This window comes from Brassica rapa, chromosome A07 (genome assembly GCF_000309985.2).
Source record: "Brassica rapa cultivar Chiifu-401-42 chromosome A07, CAAS_Brap_v3.01, whole genome shotgun sequence".
NCBI lineage: Eukaryota > Viridiplantae > Streptophyta > Magnoliopsida > Brassicales > Brassicaceae > Brassica > Brassica rapa.
This window is the reverse complement of record NC_024801.2, coordinates 24862282-24880547: the sequence shown is the minus strand read 5'-3', so window position 1 is coordinate 24880547 and position 18266 is coordinate 24862282. Positions and strand designations below refer to the sequence as shown.

At 34.7% G+C, this 18266-nt stretch overlaps 2 protein-coding genes and 1 pseudogene across 2 annotated transcripts; 2 read left to right on the top strand and 1 right to left on the bottom strand.

The window, feature by feature from the left end:
* Positions 1–150: 150 nt before the first annotated feature.
* On the top strand, positions 151–12961 carry LOC103831569 (annotated as a pseudogene).
* On the top strand, positions 12361–14843 carry LOC103831568 (polygalacturonase 1 beta-like protein 3). Its single transcript, XM_009107452.3, has 2 exons — positions 12361–12602; positions 12779–14843. The coding sequence occupies exons 1-2, from the start codon at positions 12429–12431 to the stop codon at positions 14609–14611; spliced, it is 2007 nt and encodes a 668-aa protein (XP_009105700.2). The 5' UTR covers positions 12361–12428; the 3' UTR covers positions 14612–14843.
* Positions 14844–17497: 2654 nt separating this feature from the next.
* On the bottom strand, positions 17498–18010 carry LOC103832246 (equilibrative nucleotide transporter 1-like). The gene is made up of 2 exons (XM_009108221.1): positions 17852–18010; positions 17498–17791 (listed from the first exon to the last, which is right to left on the bottom strand). Exons 1-2 carry the CDS (start codon positions 18008–18010, stop codon positions 17498–17500), a joined length of 453 nt encoding a protein of 150 aa, XP_009106469.1.
* Between the last annotated feature and the right edge of the window lie 256 nt (positions 18011–18266).

Here is an 18266-nt window from a genome sequence, read left to right as displayed (position 1 = left end):
CTGGTTAGTCTTATTCGAACCAAGATTTTTAAATCTATAGATTATAACCATCAAATATTTGTCTAATAAATTAGTAAATTAAATTTTTTTTAAAAGAAATTACGTTTTTACTAGTTATCCTAATTAGTTCTGGAAATTATATACTTTTTCTTATAAGAATAAATAGTTTATCCCTAATGAAAAAAAACCTAGTTACTGTCGTGGAAATCAAGCAATGGAAGGAAGATTAGGTTATAAACGGAGGAATGGTTCTCCGTCGTTGTCTGGCTTATGGTCGTTGCCAGACGATGTGGAGTTGACCATCCTATCGCAGGTCTCGAGATTCGACCGTGGAGCCTTGGCTACAGCCTCCAAGAGCTTCCGCTCCGTAGTAGCTTCCCCTGAGCTCAATGGCTTAAGATCCACAGAGCCATGCTTCTACGTATGCATGCGCTTCTTCCCCGACACAACCCCAAGCTGGTTCATCCTCAACGCCACGCAGCGTAAGCTGTCCCCGCTCCCGCCTAACGACGCTTATCAGGCTCCGGACTCATCATCCTCTTTCGTTGTGGTGGGTAACGGCATCTACGTGATAGGCGGTCTCTTTAACGGCGGACGCAGCTCTGACGTCTGGTTCCTGGACTGTTTGTCTCACACGTGGAGCCGCGTTGAGTCTATGAACATGGCTCGTGCTTCCGCGTAAGCAAGTCTAATAGACGGGAAGATATACGTGCTTGGAGGGTGCACTGATCCGTCAAAGTGGGCAGAGATTTTCGATGTAAAGACCCAAACATGGGGTGACTGGAAAGTCCCCAGGATGATACACAACATCCACAGAAGTGTAGTGATTGAGGAGGAGAAGAAGGTTTTCGTTGTAGATGTGAAACATCTTGGCCTTTACTTCTCGCCAAGTAAACCTGTAGTTTGGAGCAATGGGCCAAGGGAAGATTCTAAGCCGGGGAACAGACACGACTGGTGTTACATAGGGAAGCGTTTATACTGTCGTAGTGATGGCGGGAGGATACTGTGGTGTGACCCAGTCCCAGGTGAGCTTGATTGGAAAGAAGTCAAGGGTTTGGAACAAGAGCTGCAGCGACCGTGGAGAGAAGACCTTTGTAGTATTAATCCGTTGACGCTCCTGCCCTGTCAGGTTAGGTATCCTGATATATGTAGGCTTAGTAGTAACTCTGGTGGGAATATTGTCATCTTCTGGAACGTTCCTGAGAGTATTGAGCTTTGGTCTGCTGAGATTTCCATTGAGAAAGGACAGGGACTCGCGGAGGTTTGGGGGAAGGTTGAATGGTCAGGTCCTGTCTTGAAACTTGAGCCTCTCTCAAGCGTTGAGGTTTTATTTTCTGCTTCTGTCCTTGTCTGAAATTTAAGTTGCACTCTAATTATTACATTAACTTGTTTTAGGTGTTTTGACTATCCTTTTTTTTTATTCTTTCTGTTCCGTTGACTGATTAGATTCTTTAAGTTTGTTCCTGTCTTTAATTTCTCAGTAGTACAGCAGCAGCAAGTCTGGTTTCTTGGAAAAGGAGCAAGTAAGACTTATGTCACTTTGCTTCCAATATCTTATCGGTTTCTGATCCTAGACTTCTGATTTTATTTGTCTAAATATGTGACAGTGCCTTTTGCATGTCCACCTTAAGAACCTCGAGGCAGCTAATCTAATGTTGAAGGGAAAGGAGATTTTCATTTGAATGAACATCCGAGGTTAAAACAGTTTCTTCCTCAGAAAGTTGCAGGAGAGTAAGGAAGTATTGCGTTAACTTTTCTAAATGTTCATTGGTGATGGACCATGTTCTGGTTTGACAATTGAACAGACTTTTACCCTCTTCTCACTGCAATGTGATCTTGTTTCGGCGGAATCAGACTCTTATGACTAAACTACCGAATTTCATTACACATTTAAAAAAACTTGAGAAGGCCTATAAATGTAGGTCTAGTTGCGGCCCATAATTATTTTGGTATAACCTGGCCTTTTTTTGTCAAATATAACCTGGCCTTTATTCAGGTCTTGTTATATACTCCCTCCGTTCCTAAAAGTTGTATGTTCTGGAAAAAAAATTTGTTTTAAAAAGATACATTTTTTACTTTTTCAATGTATGATTTTATGAAAAATTGTAAGTTTCAAAAAAATTAATGGTGTTTATTGAATTTCTATTGGTTTAAAGTTATGGAAAATTGTTATTCACAAAAAACAATGAATATTTAATGAGTTTTCTTAATATATGTGAAAAGTATAGAATATGCATCTTTTAAAAACAGAGGGAGTATTTTGGTTCTTTTCAGGGTTCTGCTTGCTTTATAACTTGTACAAAATTCAAAATTTTAATCAGTATTTATTTTTCTCTCTTACCTCTTTTTCCTTCGGGACCATTAATATAAACATTTAATAGTTACTTTCAAAATAAATTGCCGACAAAGCAGAAGATAAAATTCGAATAAATTACCTTTTAAAAATGCACATATATATTCGCAATTATGCAAAGACGGACTAAAATAAAGGTGCGTGCCCATTATTTTCCACTACTAAAAAGAACTTTTGCATGAGTTACACATTTTCTTATTATTAACACTTTGTAAGAAGAAAGCATGATAACAGATGTAGTGGCAAGGGAATAAAGATTGGCTTGGTGGTGGTGCTAGACTGCTAGTGTCCTACAGCGACAAAGAAGTATAAGCCATTGGGAGAAGAGAGATCCAGTTAATTAATTAAAGCCCATACTTACATTACATAAGATCACAAGACACATAAACAATCGACATTGATGTTGTACACTTGTACTATGAATACGGTGCATCGACTTGACATCATCTATTCATTGTCATATACGTACGTACATGTTTTTGCATGTATTTTTTCACATATTTGCAAGCAGCACGTTACACTAGCTATACACATGCATATCAATTACGGTAGCAACTATTTCATGATATTTTACCTAACAATGAGAAAATTAGATTATTTCACGATTTTCCTTTTTAAAAGCAACTATTGGTATTATCAGGAGACAGGAACATACTTGTAAAATTGGAGATGCAGAAAAAGAAAAGAAAAAGCTTAACTCGTAATAATTATAAGACTTTTGGACAAACCACGTTTGCGAAGGGGGCCTTCATCATCTCATGTAGTCACTCATTATACATGTTTTATTGTAATGATGTATGAGACTTTTTTTGGGTGAAAATATAAGAGACTTTTATATTTATAGTTAGGAGCATTCGAGTTTTTTTCTTTGGTTAAGGAAGGTTGAGTTGTTTTAGTTATAGTTGCTAGCAGAATTTTAATTTGAAATCTTGTTAATGAGTTCTCACGAACAAAACCGAATATGCGCGAGGCATAATAAAAACCTGTTATATCTTTGGACATATTACATCTCATTTCTATTTTGTTCTAAGATCAGAAACAAAATTATTTTTCAAATAAGCCCGTTAAATGCCAAGTGAAAAAGAGCCAATGTTGAAAGTTATTTGCGAAATAAATAATTATGAACATCTTCAAATGTTAAAAAAAAAAGAGAGAACATCTTCAAATTACATCTCATTTCATAATATTTGTCTCTTTCAGTTTTCCGCTACGAGGAAAATCAACCCCACATTGATATAATTGTACTGCAAAACATAGATAATAAGTGGTGATAGTACAAAAATATAGTTGTAGTTTTATATATATAAACATGAGATATTTCATGAAATACTCTTTTTCCATGAAGATAAAATCTATTAAAAACACCATAATACTCTACAAAGATTCCTTTATATTTTTGAAATTTTGAAATCCCATTTGAAATTTATATTTTGGAGGATAAAAAGAAAGTAAATTTACTTTTTCTTATAATATATAAATGGATTTTATGACGAGCTGGAGGTGTGTTGCTACTTTCTAGTGAATTAATAAATAGTTGGATCACATGTGATATTTTATAGTCAAGGTTCTAGTGTGCTTCGTAACTAATCAAGATTTGTTTTGGTTACTAATCAAGATTGTATAATTATACTCCCTTTTTTCATACTATTCTATTATATTTTAGACATAAATTACAACAAACATAACAAACATGTTACTTATAAAAATAACGTACAGATAAAACATGAACACGATAAAATTAGTTTAATTTATTCTTTGAATATATATCAATTATTAACTCATTTGTAGAATATATTGATTCAGTAACTTTTTTCATCTTGTTCTTTATCTTGGCCGATGAGGTTCAATTTATCGTAACAGTGTTAAAAACTAACCTTTTTTGTAACAACAGTTTTTAAAACTAACTAAGAAATAAATAGTGAACTTCTTTTTTGAGAAATATAAATAATGAACTTAAGAGTAATAAGCTTTTATTTTCATCTTTGGTGTTCGTTCTATAAGCTTTTATTTTCATCTTTGGAGTATTTACATTCTGTTTTTTTTTTTTTGTATTTCCTTCGAAATCAACACATCCAAACTTCAGTTTCCCGATATTCCAGAAACCACTGAATATCTCACACACTTCCATTGAAAACCCTTTCTTCAAAAAAATCTCACACACTTCCATCACTAATGACACTAATGATTCATAGAAGAGAACAAATCACATGTGTTATATAATTATATGATTACGTAAACAAATACTCCCTGAATTTCAAATTAACAATTATATTAAATTGATATATATATTCAAAGAATAAATTAAACTAATTTATACTATAAATACATCATTTTATGTGGTTTACAATTTTCAATTATTTTTAAATTATAATAATTCAATATGTCAATTTTTAGTTCACAGTTACATTATTTAAGTAATAAAAATACATAAATTTTAGAATTCATTTTTGAAGCAAAATTTTATTTAAATTTTTATATTTATGAAACGGACATGCGGATGGAGTTGTGCTTTTTTGTAAAACAATGATGGAAGATTCCAAAATTTAGAACATGTGTACGGGAGACATAATACCCTGGATGGCGTGACTTTCTACCTCTGTTTTATGTGTATAAGTTTGAAAACATAAAGCAATACTACAGTGAGATACGTCTCTGCAAGAAATGGCAATACTCAACAATAATAGCGTAATGCCAAATGAAACTAAGATTATGTCATTATTTACAGGAATCTTTTGTGAAAAAGAATGATTAATAATACAATCACATATCATTATTAATCGATCTTAACAAGTTGCTTACTATTTTAAAAGTAAAACTATACAGTTCTTTCGTCGCATTATGCACATTTGGTCCACAAATAACCTACACGCCGATATATAATACACTGTTCTCACATGATCGATAGCTGCAACACATGGTTCTCTCTGTAGCATTTGTTAATTTGCTTGGGGACATTACTTTAATCATAATGAATGATTATGTTCTTTTTCATTTACGTACTTTATAGAAATAGTAAGAAAAAGGCAATCAATATAAACAATAACCCAATGTCAGTTTTTCTTTTTAAACACTACTCAATGCTAGTTTAAGAAATTAAGTCATTAGAAATAACTATTTATTTAATTCTTATAAAATCAAATACTATCGTTTAAATTCTTGCTTCTTAACAGAAAAATATCATTTCACTTTTTAATGGAAAAATTCAAAGACAACTGTTGTTTTATTGTATGAAATGAAGTCTATCGCATACAATTTTTTTTTTTGCAAATGTACTTGAAACACGATAGAAAATTAGAAATATTCAAAAAAAAAAAAGTTGTAAAGACAGTACGTATTAATTAATTCGGATGAGTTATTTGTATATCTGTAATAATCAAATATGAATTTATCTATGTGTGTTTTCATGGACTTCGATGCCTACCTAAATTTAGTAATATTAATCCTTCCATAACTATGATTGGATACATATAGACAGTATACTGAATTGAAAAAGTGATCATCATCAACACAACAATTAATGATGGTATAAAATTGTACAAGCATTCTATCTGATCTAAACATCTCGGATGACTGGTTGGTGAATATCTATATATATAATTCTCTGTTTGGTGAAGTATAATAAAGTTGGATGTGCATATTGATATACTATCTTCACTCAAAGAGCACTTTACCTTCACGAAAATTAACGATTTCAAAAGAATACATATTAATTAGTTCCTATGAGTTCTTTGTTTAATTACCATGAGTAATCAATGAATGTATCTATGTATTTCGTGGACTTCGATGCATGCCTAAATTTTATATTAAATTTTCATAACTATGCACGGAAATATATTATATAGTATCCTGAGATGAAGGAGTGGTCGTCATCTAGACAACATAAAACGAAAAAAATACAATTGTAGCGTACATTCTCTGATTTAAACATCTCGGATGACTGTTTGGTGAGTATCTATATTTAAAATTGACTGTTTGGTGAAGTATTATAATTTGGATGTTCATTGATTCTACCTACAAATGCGCAGGACTCGAAGAGCACTCGACCACCAATTTTTCCAAGCCATGTCATTAACAGGGCACTGAATCATAAACACTAGCACAGTACTATTCAATACTCCCTCCGTTTTTTATTATAAGTCGTTTTAGAGAAACTTTTTTGTTCCAAATTATATGTCGTTTTCGGTTTTTTATGTAAAGTTTATTAATAATTAATGTTGTATGACCAATGATAATATATCTTATATTTTTCTATTGGTTGAATTGTGGTTAAGTAAATAATTAATGATGTTTTTGTTTAGAAAATATAAAAAATTAATGGTTTTCTTAATCTACGTGCATAGCTGTAAAACGATTTATATTAAAAAAACGGAGGGAGTACAATATTGCTGGAAACATATCTCATGGAGGATAAATTAAAATAACTTCATGAAGTAGTATTGTTTTAAATCAGCATTATTGGTCAAGCCCGTCATGTGGGTTTCTAATTTCTCTATGATAGTTAATTAGATTAGGTAATTGATTTTCTTATCGACCGTCAAACAACTTGCACACGCACATAGATGCGAACATGCATCTTGGTCTCGCATGTTAGCATGTGTATGCTATATATACGTATGAATCACGACAGAGTATGTCTGTCGTATAGCGTTGAATGTAACAGTGAGTTCTAGTTCTGTCTTATTATAGACTCATTTACTGACTGTATTAATATATGTTGTTTTTAAAAAAATGTTGGTGCTTCTTTATAAAAGCGAAATGCGATATTTATATGATTATAAATTTATAACATAGTAATCTTATGGGCTCTGATCTACACCAAGTTTAAAAAATATGGAAAGAGTTGTGGTCAAATAATTATCCACTAATGTCCGACCTTTTATGCAGCTTTGGTTTGCATCACAAGCATAAGGGATGTGCTAGTTTTTTTTCTGAGTTTCAAAGTTTCTTTTCACTCTTTAAAACTGAAACGTTACACATAGGACCAGAGCAGGTCATAGGAATTGAAGGACTAGAAGCAAAGGGAAAAAAATTGGCCACTTTTATGCAAAAATAAACATAAAATTAATAAATAAAACGCTGAAGTGGTCTCTAGGAAATTTGATCCCGGATCATTGAACTATACTTGGACGGAAAATTACCACCAGACTATTAAGAACTATTTGATTTTTGTGGCTGGAAATTAATTTATAAAACAAAAGGCCGCAAGCATATGCTTCTTTTGCTTCGTGCAAGGGCTGGCACTGCATAGGATGTACAAAAGTAGTAAAAAAAATCACATTATATTCAAAAAAAACACTATAATTCTATTATGATTTATGATATTACAATGATAACAGATGTATATATGTTTACATGTATCGTATATGGCAAACTGAGGTCGAGAAATCTGAGAATGATGATTTAATGAGAGATGCTTTCAAATATACCACAAAATAAACAGTTTTTTTTTACCAAATAGCACAAAAGGAGAAAAAAGACCAAAAAATATTTTATAAAGAATTAAATGATTTTTCTATCCGCTTTAATAAATATATAAATATAAATAATTGTTTAAGATAAAAAAAAAAACAAAATATGTAGAGTTTACAAAATATACTCATTCAATTTTGTGTTTCAAATATACCACTTCTATTCCTTAGTATATTGAGAACAGGTATATCTGTAAAAATGGGTATGTAACTTATTGTAGATTTTATTTGACCAAAAAAAACTTATTGTAGATTTTGTCTCAAAACTTAAATTAATTTTACTTACGTACACAGAAGCGATTTTGTCTTCGCCTGGAACAATAGCTTATATATAGTCCACTTGATTCTGTCAAAAAAAGAAGGTCATAGCTCTTCAATTTTGTTGGTTGAAAAAATAGTAGCTTGTGTTTCAAAAAAAAAAACAGTAGTAGCTTAGAGCATGCACATTCGTAAATAAAGTCTAAACAATATATATTACTATTTAATATAATGCAACTATTTAGTTAAATTGCAATGTTTAAAAATAAACAATTTAGAAGGTAACGTGTATCATTCAAATTTCATTAAAACTTAAAAGTTTCTCATTTGAAATATTTTCTAAAAACTTTATTTTGTTGTTGTGTTGAGACATTGAGTATCTACCAATATATATGCTTTATACTTCTTTTTCTTTCCTTTTTTAGCTTACATACATTATTTGTTGTCAGTAATTTATGGAGTAAAATGGGAAGAGGTGCAAATAGGTTCTATATGCAAATAGGTTCTATATGCAGTACCCACAAGGGCCACAACAATGATTTATGATCTCAATTGCTTCCTATTGAGAGGAAAAGACAAATGTTATAATGGTTAATTATATTACTTTTTTTTGTAAAACAGCTTAACTTTTTGTTGTTAATTATATTACTTTAATATCACATATCTTGTTGTTAGTATCGTTTTCCCGTTGAGACTATCTGAGTGTAATCGTCTAAGTGTATAGAACTTTTAATTTTTAATATAATTATTTGGTGCAAAAAAAAAAAAGAGAACCATGGTATTATGTTGGATATCTAAAGAAATTCTAACGACAATGTATATCATCAGATCATCTACACAAACTTATCAGTCCTCAAAAAATGTAAAAGCGGTTTTAGAGGAGTTTTTTTTTAACTGCTTTTATTTTCTTATTGTAGATTTACGATTTCGTGTTGTAATGGAACTTTTATCCAGACTGAAAATAAAGCAAAAGGAACGTAGATAAAATCAGACAATACATCAAGACAGTGACCACTGACCACAAAGTCACGCGGTTTGTATTTTAACATTCTCATAATATACTAGTTTTTTGGGTAATCCATGTTAAGGATTCTCATAATAGTTAATCCATGTAAAGGATTCTCATAATAGTTACTACTCCTATTACTAAACAAGTATGGTAAAATACTAAATCTAATTATGAATTGATTGTATTGTACTTACCTTGCAATTACGATTAAAATGCACAATCCAATTCCATGATTGATAAATATTTCAATGCGTAAGTAAAATATTGCACGGTATAGTAATCTAATTTGAAGAAGGCGTGCTCTTGGCACTACTAACTAGACTTTGTGATAGTATTTCTCCCAGGCTTATTATAGTTTTGTATTAATATATATTTAAACGTATAATACTAAACCTTACCATTTTATGAGATGTGACAACTAAATCAACATATAAGAAACAGCTGAGAAACGTGCATTTAATTGAAGGGGACAAAACTTCATGCACTCCTCCATCGCAATTTCAAAAGGGGATTTATGAATGTATAATGACCTTTTCATCTGTCAAACAATGTTAACTCCGCAAAAATGATGCAATGGTAGTTTCAAAAACAAAAATGATGCAATAGTGATATTTTTTTTAAATGGTGATTTTAATAGAAATCAGTAAAATACTGATATAACAGAAGCAGATGTGCAGCTCCTGTATATCTATAAACAATTCATACGGTCAGTAAATTTTGATTATTTTATTATAATTAAGACCTTATAGGTTATATTTTCAGAACCAAAAACCAAAGCAGATAAATAAACCTTAAAAAATAAATACCGAATGCAAGTCATTTGTAAATATATAGATATATTCTAACAACATCATGCATCCCAATTTTACTTCATAAAAAAATAACTTTTGAAGAAAGAGTTTCTGAACATTGTTTCCTGGGAATATCCACTAATACAAGTGTTTAGTTCACCCTAACATATTAATTTGTCGTTATATATGCAAATGATCAAATATACTAACGGATTGTAGTGTCGGGCATTGGGTGAAATTAATATATTTTGGCATCGCTTACAATAAGATACGATAGCTAAAAACCATATCCATTGCCTTTTGAACAATGTGACAAAACTTACATGCATGTCAATGCCGCTGCAAACTTGCACTTCCAAAAGAATGTACATGTCATCATCACGTCATGCATACACACTACACACATAAGATATATATATATATACGTATATGGAATTGCATAAATCAACCCACTTATGGGTCACTTGTGTATATTAGGGCTATAGTGTATATAAGTGGCCTGGCGCCTGGTTGACACTCAGAAAAGTGTTGAGGCTATCTATTTAAATCCAAAGAAAATACTACCAATTATCAAACCCTCCTATTTTTGGAGACAACGCGTTACACAGTAACAAATGGAACATGATTCATTTGCAATGTAATGAAACAGGGAGATCATTGTTTTATGTATACGGTGATATTTTAGTATATAATTAAGGAACTCTATAATTAATCATGTGTTTTATCGCATGTGGTTTATCAAAACAATGTGTTTTAAAGACACAAGAGCATCTCCAACACTACTCTATTTTTCACTCTAAAATAAAGTTTGGAGTAAAAATGCTCCAATGGTACTCTATAATAGAATAAAAAATAGGTTTACGTCAAATATAGAGTAATTTATTTATTTTTTGTTCATCACTCTATTTTTCACTCTAAAATAAAATACCATTGGAGTAGAATTAAATTCTATTATAAAATTACTCTATTTTGAAGTGAAAAATATAGTAAACCATCGGAGATGGTCTAATAGCGATATACCGCATGGCGTAAAATATTTACCAAACGGCCTTTCAAATAAACAACAATATGGTTTTATGGTTTTTACCCTAATAGATATCATTGGTTTATCACATTACTTTATCTTCTACGGTTTGGTAGCTTTCAGTATTGGATAAAAAGACTTCTACGACGTAACAACAATTGAAAAAAAAAAAACACTACCCAAACAAATTATTCAAAGAACGTGAACTTATCGAACTTGAATACCCAAACTACCCCCATCGTCTTCAACTGTACTACTGATTTGCCACTCTCACGAGCTTTGTCTATTTCCTGGTGCAATCAGACATAGATCGAGAAAATGCTAAAATGACGAATTTTTGTTTATCTAATCTTTTATAATTCATTTAATAACGAATTTTGGGTTCACTATTAACGAATCTTACTCAGTTCTTTCCACTTATTACATCAACACGTACCCTTATGTTTTGGCTGGTGGCGAAAACCGCGTCTAGTTACAACCATTTAGTTCATGACGCGTGGCGTAATGTCGGATAAAAATTGTTTGCTTTTTTAAAAAAATTGGAACCGAACCCTGCTTCCGGTTACTGATCAAACCGAAAAGAACTTTCAAGTCATCGTAATTTTTTGAATGTTTTAACTTGAAAGCATTATGGCCGACCTACTTTTTATTCAAACCACCCATGATCAAGCATTCATTATCAGACAACCAACGTCTATTACACAAAAAGTTACTATAAATGGATTTTACTGGATAGTCCTTTTAATAGTTGTTGGTCATAAGTTATACACTCACATAGATTCACTCTAGCCTTTGTAGTGGCTGGTCACCAATTGTTGTAGCCTTTTTTTGGTCAATGATAATTGGGAACAGACTACTGTAAATGTAAATAAACTTTTGACTATTGACAACTGCACTGAATTAACATTAATGCATGCATTCATATGGTCTGTTCATTGGATTCCATACATCAGTATAGTTAAGTTTTAGGGAAGAAGACGTTTAATTTTCATTCTCACATAATAAAAACTCCCATTAATTAGACAACTTCTTGAACTCCATTGACTTTGGTTTTCTTACTTCAAAAGGATCCCTATAAATAGCATACACTGCAAGCTTTCATTGCTCTTTTTGTTTCGGACTGTTAAAAGCAAAAAAACTTATCAATAACCGCTAAATTAGATTATGGGTAGAAAAACGAAAACCGGTTATGAAAACGCGTTACCAAACCAATATTTTGCAAAAAAGAAAAGTCCCACTTCATTTGTTCTTTTCCTGCTTCTAAAATCTACTCTTGTCACTCTCTTTCTGCTGTCCTTTTTTAACTCCACTCTTTCATTTTTTTTAATTCATACTTTATTCCCCCCCCTCCCCCCATTATCCTATCTAATTTAGTCAATTTATTTTCTTCCAATCTAATGTCATTATTTATTTATTTATACTAAGATCATACAACTATACACAATTAATGTAACTAGTAAATAAATGAAGTTAATATATTTTGAATTTAAATGTGTAAGTTTTTGGTGGTTGTCAAGAAAATATAATGGGTGTAGGCTTTTTTGGCTTCTCTCTATATATATACTACACAATCTGCTCTAAAAACCAACAAGCCCACCAATCTCTTCTCTGCTCCATATCTTCTTCTTCTCTCACTAAGAACCAAACAATGCTCAAACCGTTGCTTCTTCTCCAATCGTTCTTGTTCTGTCTCTTCAATGTAAGCAAGCAAAACTCTTTGAATCTCGTAACTGCTGTTTCTAGAATGTGATTCGATGGCTCTGTCTTTTTCATTTTGATTTGTCTGATTATCAGTTATTGTTATATAGTCGATTGATGATGAATTAGCGGTTACTGGTTTTGGTTTGATCTTGTTGTTGAATCAATGCGTGTTAGGTTGCTTTCGTCGGAGGACGGTTAATCGGCGGCGGTTACTCGGCGCAGGAGAATCCATTCACTCCCAAAGCATCTCTTGTCCGTTACTGGAACAAAGAGATCCGCAGCGACAAATCATCCATCAGATCGGAGTTTCTCATCTCCAAGGCTTCACCGCTTAACGCCGTCGAGTCCGCCACTTTCGCCAAACTCGCCGCCCAGAACTCGCTCCCGACTCGTCTCCCGGACTTCTGCTCCGCCGCGAACCTCTTCTGCTTCCCGGATTTATCCCCGAGCCTCGAGCAGCACAACGCCGACGTCAAGTTCTCCGTCTACGACCAGAAGAACTTCACCAACTACGGCAATGCCGCCGCCGGCGGCACCGACTCGTTCAAAACCTATTCCAAAGACGGCAACGTCGTCACCGATTCGTTCCGGAGATACAGCCGCAACGCCGCCGGTCACGACGATAAGTTCACCGTCTACGGCGACAGCAGCAACGTCGTGGAGGAAAACTTCAACTCCTACGGAACCTTCGGAACCGGCGGCACCGGAGAATTCACCAACTACCAAAACGGCGTCAACAACCCGACGAGCCGATTCACGGCGTACTCCGACGGCGGCAACGGAAAGGCTCAGTCGTTCAAAACCTACACTCACGAGGCCAACGCCGGGGACGGCCAGTCGTTCACGAGCTACGGCAAGAACGGGAACGGAGTGCCGAACGAGTTCGCATCCTACGGCGTCTCCGCCAACGTAATCGGCTCCGGCTTCTCGAACTACGGCGAGAAAGGAAACGCCGCCAACGACTCCTTCACGAGCTACGGCAGCGACGGGAACGTCCCGCAGAACAACTTCAAGAACTATGGCGCCTCCGGTAACGCCGCCTCCGACACGTTCGCGAACTACAGAGACAAATCCAACGTCGGAGACGATTCCTTCTCCTCCTACGCTAAAGACTCAAACTCCGGTACGGCTAAATTCAATAATTACGGTCAGTCATTCAATCCCGGTTCGGAGACATTCACCGGTTATGGGAAAGGAGCCGAAGGACACAAGATCAGCTTCAAAACGTACACGCCCAACTCTACCTTCAAAGACTACGCCAAAAACGGCGTCGGTTTCGCGAAGTACAACGTCTCCTCCACGTCAGCAACCCTCGGCGATGGCAAAACCGTGAATAAGTGGATCGAACCGGGCAAATTCTTCAGAGAAGCGTCGCTTAAAGAAGGCACAGTGATTCCCATGCCTGACATTAAGGATAAAATGCCTAAAAGGTCGTTTTTGCCCCGGAGCATCATCTCGAAGCTCCCCTTCTCCACCTCCAAGCTCGCCGAGATCAACAAGATCTTCCACGCCGGAGAGAACTCCACGATGGAGAAGATCATCTCCGACGCGGTGACGGAATGCGAGAGGTCGCCGAGTGTTGGAGAGACGAAGCGGTGCGTTGGTTCCGCGGAGGATATGATTGATTTCGCTACTTCGGTGCTTGGTCGGAGCGTGGTGCTGCGGACGACGGAGAATGTGGCGGGGTCGAAGCAGAAGGTGATGATCGGGAAAGTCAACGGGATCAACGGCGGGAAAGTGACGAAAGCTGTGTCGTGTCACCAGAGTTTGTACCCGTATCTAATGTATTACTGCCACTCCGTTCCTAAGGTTCGGGTCTACGAAGCGGATCTTCTAGACTTGAAGAGTAAGACCAAGATCAACCACGGGATCGCCATCTGTCACATGGACACGTCATCGTGGGGTCCGAAGCATGGAGCTTTCTTAGCTCTCGGGTCGAAACCGGGTCTGATCGAGGTTTGTCACTGGATATTTGAGAACGACATGAACTGGGCTATCGCGGATTAAAACCGGGTCCGGTCTGGATCTATCATGCTTTTTTTTTTCAAGTATTAAATATGAATATTATCTTATCGCCGAGATTTGAATAGAGGAATGTTAATTTTCTACTATTGTTATATGTTTTCCTAAGCCTTTTCAGTAACAGTAAAGACTTGTTACTGATTTGTTTGTGGCGGCACGAATAATATTTAAGATATTTAGTGAATGTTTGTTGACGCTATTTATGATGATTATTATAGGTGGTTGGTTGGATTGGCTGATTGAATATTTATTTTATCTATAAATGAAGGGGTTATGATATCATATGGATTTATCATGTGTATATTATAAGAGGTCGTTATATAGATTTGAATAATATGATGAAAGAAAACATAATAAAAGAAGATGGAGACAGCGATGGTGTTTCAATACATGTGCTGAGTTATATGTCCTTTGGATGTAGGCGTGTAGAAAGATGAGGTGGACTCTATGTGCCACCCAATTTTGTTTAGAACATTTTGGTTTAAAATACTATGAAAATAAAAGGAGATGGAGAAAAGGAGAGAGTCACGAGCTGCCTATATTACAATGGGACAGATGCGTAATGAGGGTAACACACTTGGCGCTTTGGCTGCTGAGAACATTGTTTATATGAACTTTTTACGTGTTTGTTTTTATTTTGTTGGGAGTTTTCGGGAGCCGACATTACATTTATAACTTGGCTCGTGAGATTAATTTGTTTGAGTACTTGCATTACTGAATCCGTGATAGGGGAGCCGACAGCCGACATTACATTTATACTTGTAAATTAGTTTTAAGTTCAAAATTTATAATATAATTTAGTTGATTTTGACAATATCTGTTTTTAAATGGTAGCAAACTAGCGAGACTACAAAGAATACAAAGTTATGTTCAGTTCTAAAACGTTTTTCATAGGCTCTCGTCGGTGCTAAAAAGCATTGTGATCACGTATAACTAATAATCTTTCAGATTTTTTGTTGTGTTTAGATCATGACCTTCGCATTTCAATAACATCGTTCACATCCGTCTATTCAACCTTTTTAACATCAATTAATTACGTACAGATTTGGTTATTTTCCACTGGATAGATAATACTCTGTTGTCTTACTCTAATTAGGAATTAACGCGTTAACAAACAGTTTTTCCGATAGCTGGTTTCAAATTTGTGTAAGTCCATCTAACGTATTATCAATAGCTGGCTCCGAATTTGTGTAAACTATATGCCAAAAGTCCATAATTTCCAAATATACAACAGCTTGTCTTTAATACATGAAATCCCGGAGAAACAAAACACACCAAACTTCCAACGTAAACAAAACTGTCGAAGATAAATCAGCATGTGGATCTACTTAATTTTCTCCCCAATCATCGAAGCAAATAATGGTTTTGCATCATCATTTGTTGAAATACCTACTCTTTATTAACTTTGACATATTTTTCATATTTTTAACAAACTTATAAAGGACACTCAATGCTTTGCTTTTCTTTTCTTTTTTCTTTTGACTTCCACCATTTGCTTTTTTTTTTGTTACTTTCTCTTTATTTCGGGTTTCTTTATAGTACATAAAAAGCAGACAAATGTCACCCAACTAATATTTAAACATATCAGATAAATTTTTTATTTAATTTTCGGATCCCCAAGCGTATATTTGTCTAATAATAATTATATTTAAAAATTAATTGGTTCATCTAGTATCATTATAATGGAACAATCCATCACTTTCAGTTACCAACTGAACTATTTGATATGTTTGTATTTGTTTGTTTCCCTTAAATTCCGGACTATAGAAGGATTGTTGGTTTGAATGTCTTTACATGCATCACGTGTTTTTATTTACTAGATGTGAGTATCATGTATTATTGTGCGTAGCCAAACGAGGAGCCTGTAGTGAAGTGGGACTCAAAACCAGAAACGAGGTTTATTGTTTTGGAATCACAAGGAACACAAGTAACGTCTTCTTGTGTTGGTTAATATGAATACGTATTGACAAGTTCACGGTTTTGTCAAAGATATTATGACAACGTTTCAGAGAGAGTAAAGGAGTTTGACCTCATCCTTGTGATCAGTGAGAGCAGTGAGTCCATGTCTCTCTCTCTCTCTCTCCATTGAAGTCTACCTGTTTCAACTAACTTACTCCAAATCCATTATTGCTGTTATTATGAAAATAAAGTTCTGTAAAAATATCTCTGTGGCCTGGGGGCTACATATGCAATAAGTGTTGTGAGATCAAATCCAACGTCAATAGAGTTTCTGTGCATTGTCATATGCAGTTTTCACTTAATTCAGTTTGGATCTATCTACTATATGTGTTAAAAATCTTGTTTCTGGTTGGTTGAAATAATCAAAAGATTAAATGCCAATTCTCATGTGAATCTCACTCAGTTTCATCAGCTCATCAATTCACTCAGATTTCTCCAAAAATATCTTTCTAAGTACATATGTAAGCCTTGTATAAAAGAGACTCAAATACGAGAAGGCCAGATGGCTAACCGGTTACCAATTCCCGGTTGAACCAGATGCTAACAGGTTTGTTTCTAAAACTAATTTAAGGAGAAAGCAGCTTTGTTATGAATATTTACAACCCAGTTACGCGTTGGTTCGCAGAATGGGCCGAATTAGGCTTGTGGTGGATCTAAAAAGCGAGATCTAACCCGATCCAAACTTATTAGCTATACGAAGATCACTGAACCTACGTTGTTTCTTTTCCGCTTCAAGTCTATTGTGATCATAGTGTAACAAATGTATAGAAAAGAGTTTTAGTGAAGTACAAACAAACGATTCACAAATCAACGAAGCTTAGTTGGTTGAAGCTCAGAGAATATACAAGTACAGATAACAAACAAGCTTTGGTAGAATCAGATAACCCAAAAGTCAAAACCAAGCCAACACAGTTACATTGACCCGGAGGCCAGACCAAGAACCAAAAACAACACACTAACGTCAGTGAGTCCCAACAAGCATCTCAATATAGCTACAGGAATCTCTGTCCTAAGAAACATCGGACCATGCAAGCAGACCCAAAAGAGAGGGTAACATAACAGCCTCGCAATGCAACCACCAACAGCGGTTTTCTCATCCACAAGCATGAAAACAGCAGTCAAAGACTTTCCAACCAAGTCAAACACGTTGAAGCCTGCAATGACTAGAACAGGGAACCAATCTCCAAGAATCTCAGAATGAACATCCTCAGTGATATAACCAGGGAAACGTCACAATGTATATGAGCGATCCCGAAGCCATGAGACTTGATCCTCATCACGATCTGCCAGAGCGTTTTCCTCCAGTCCAGTCAAAGAACCGTTCTCTTGACTCTCTTTGAGTAGTGCTTGAGCCTTGCGCTCTTCACGGAACTTTATCACCGGAAGTGTATGTGCTACGTTATAGGACACATCACATATCACCATAACAACAGTCCCCACAGCAAAGTAAAGGTTCACACATTTTCTCAACCCATCAGAATCTTGAGGCTACACAGCTTTAGTCAAGATCCTCAACAGTGATACAAGAACACCTAACATCCACAATTTCAAAAAAAAAAAAGATTGTCAGCTAGATGAATTATAGCTACCACATTACGAAACATCTGGACAATCTCAATGAATTAAAAACTACACGAACTATATATATTGTATCATAACATCCATCCATGGATTAATAATT

Excerpts from the sequence above, each read along its gene's own strand:
- LOC103831568 (XM_009107452.3), top strand. The coding sequence starts at position 12,429 with ATGGGTGTAGGCTTTTTTGGCTTCTCTCTATATATATACTACACAATC. Across the intron at positions 12,603-12,778 it reads TCTTGTTCTGTCTCTTCAAT|GTTGCTTTCGTCGGAGGACG; the intron begins GTAAGCAAGCAA and ends AATGCGTGTTAG.
- LOC103832246 (XM_009108221.1), bottom strand. The coding sequence starts at position 18,010 with ATGGTGATATGTGATGTGTCCTATAACGTAGCACATACACTTCCGGTG. Across the intron at positions 17,792-17,851 it reads CAGATCGTGATGAGGATCAA|GATGTTCATTCTGAGATTCT; the intron begins GTCTCATGGCTT and ends TATATCACTGAG.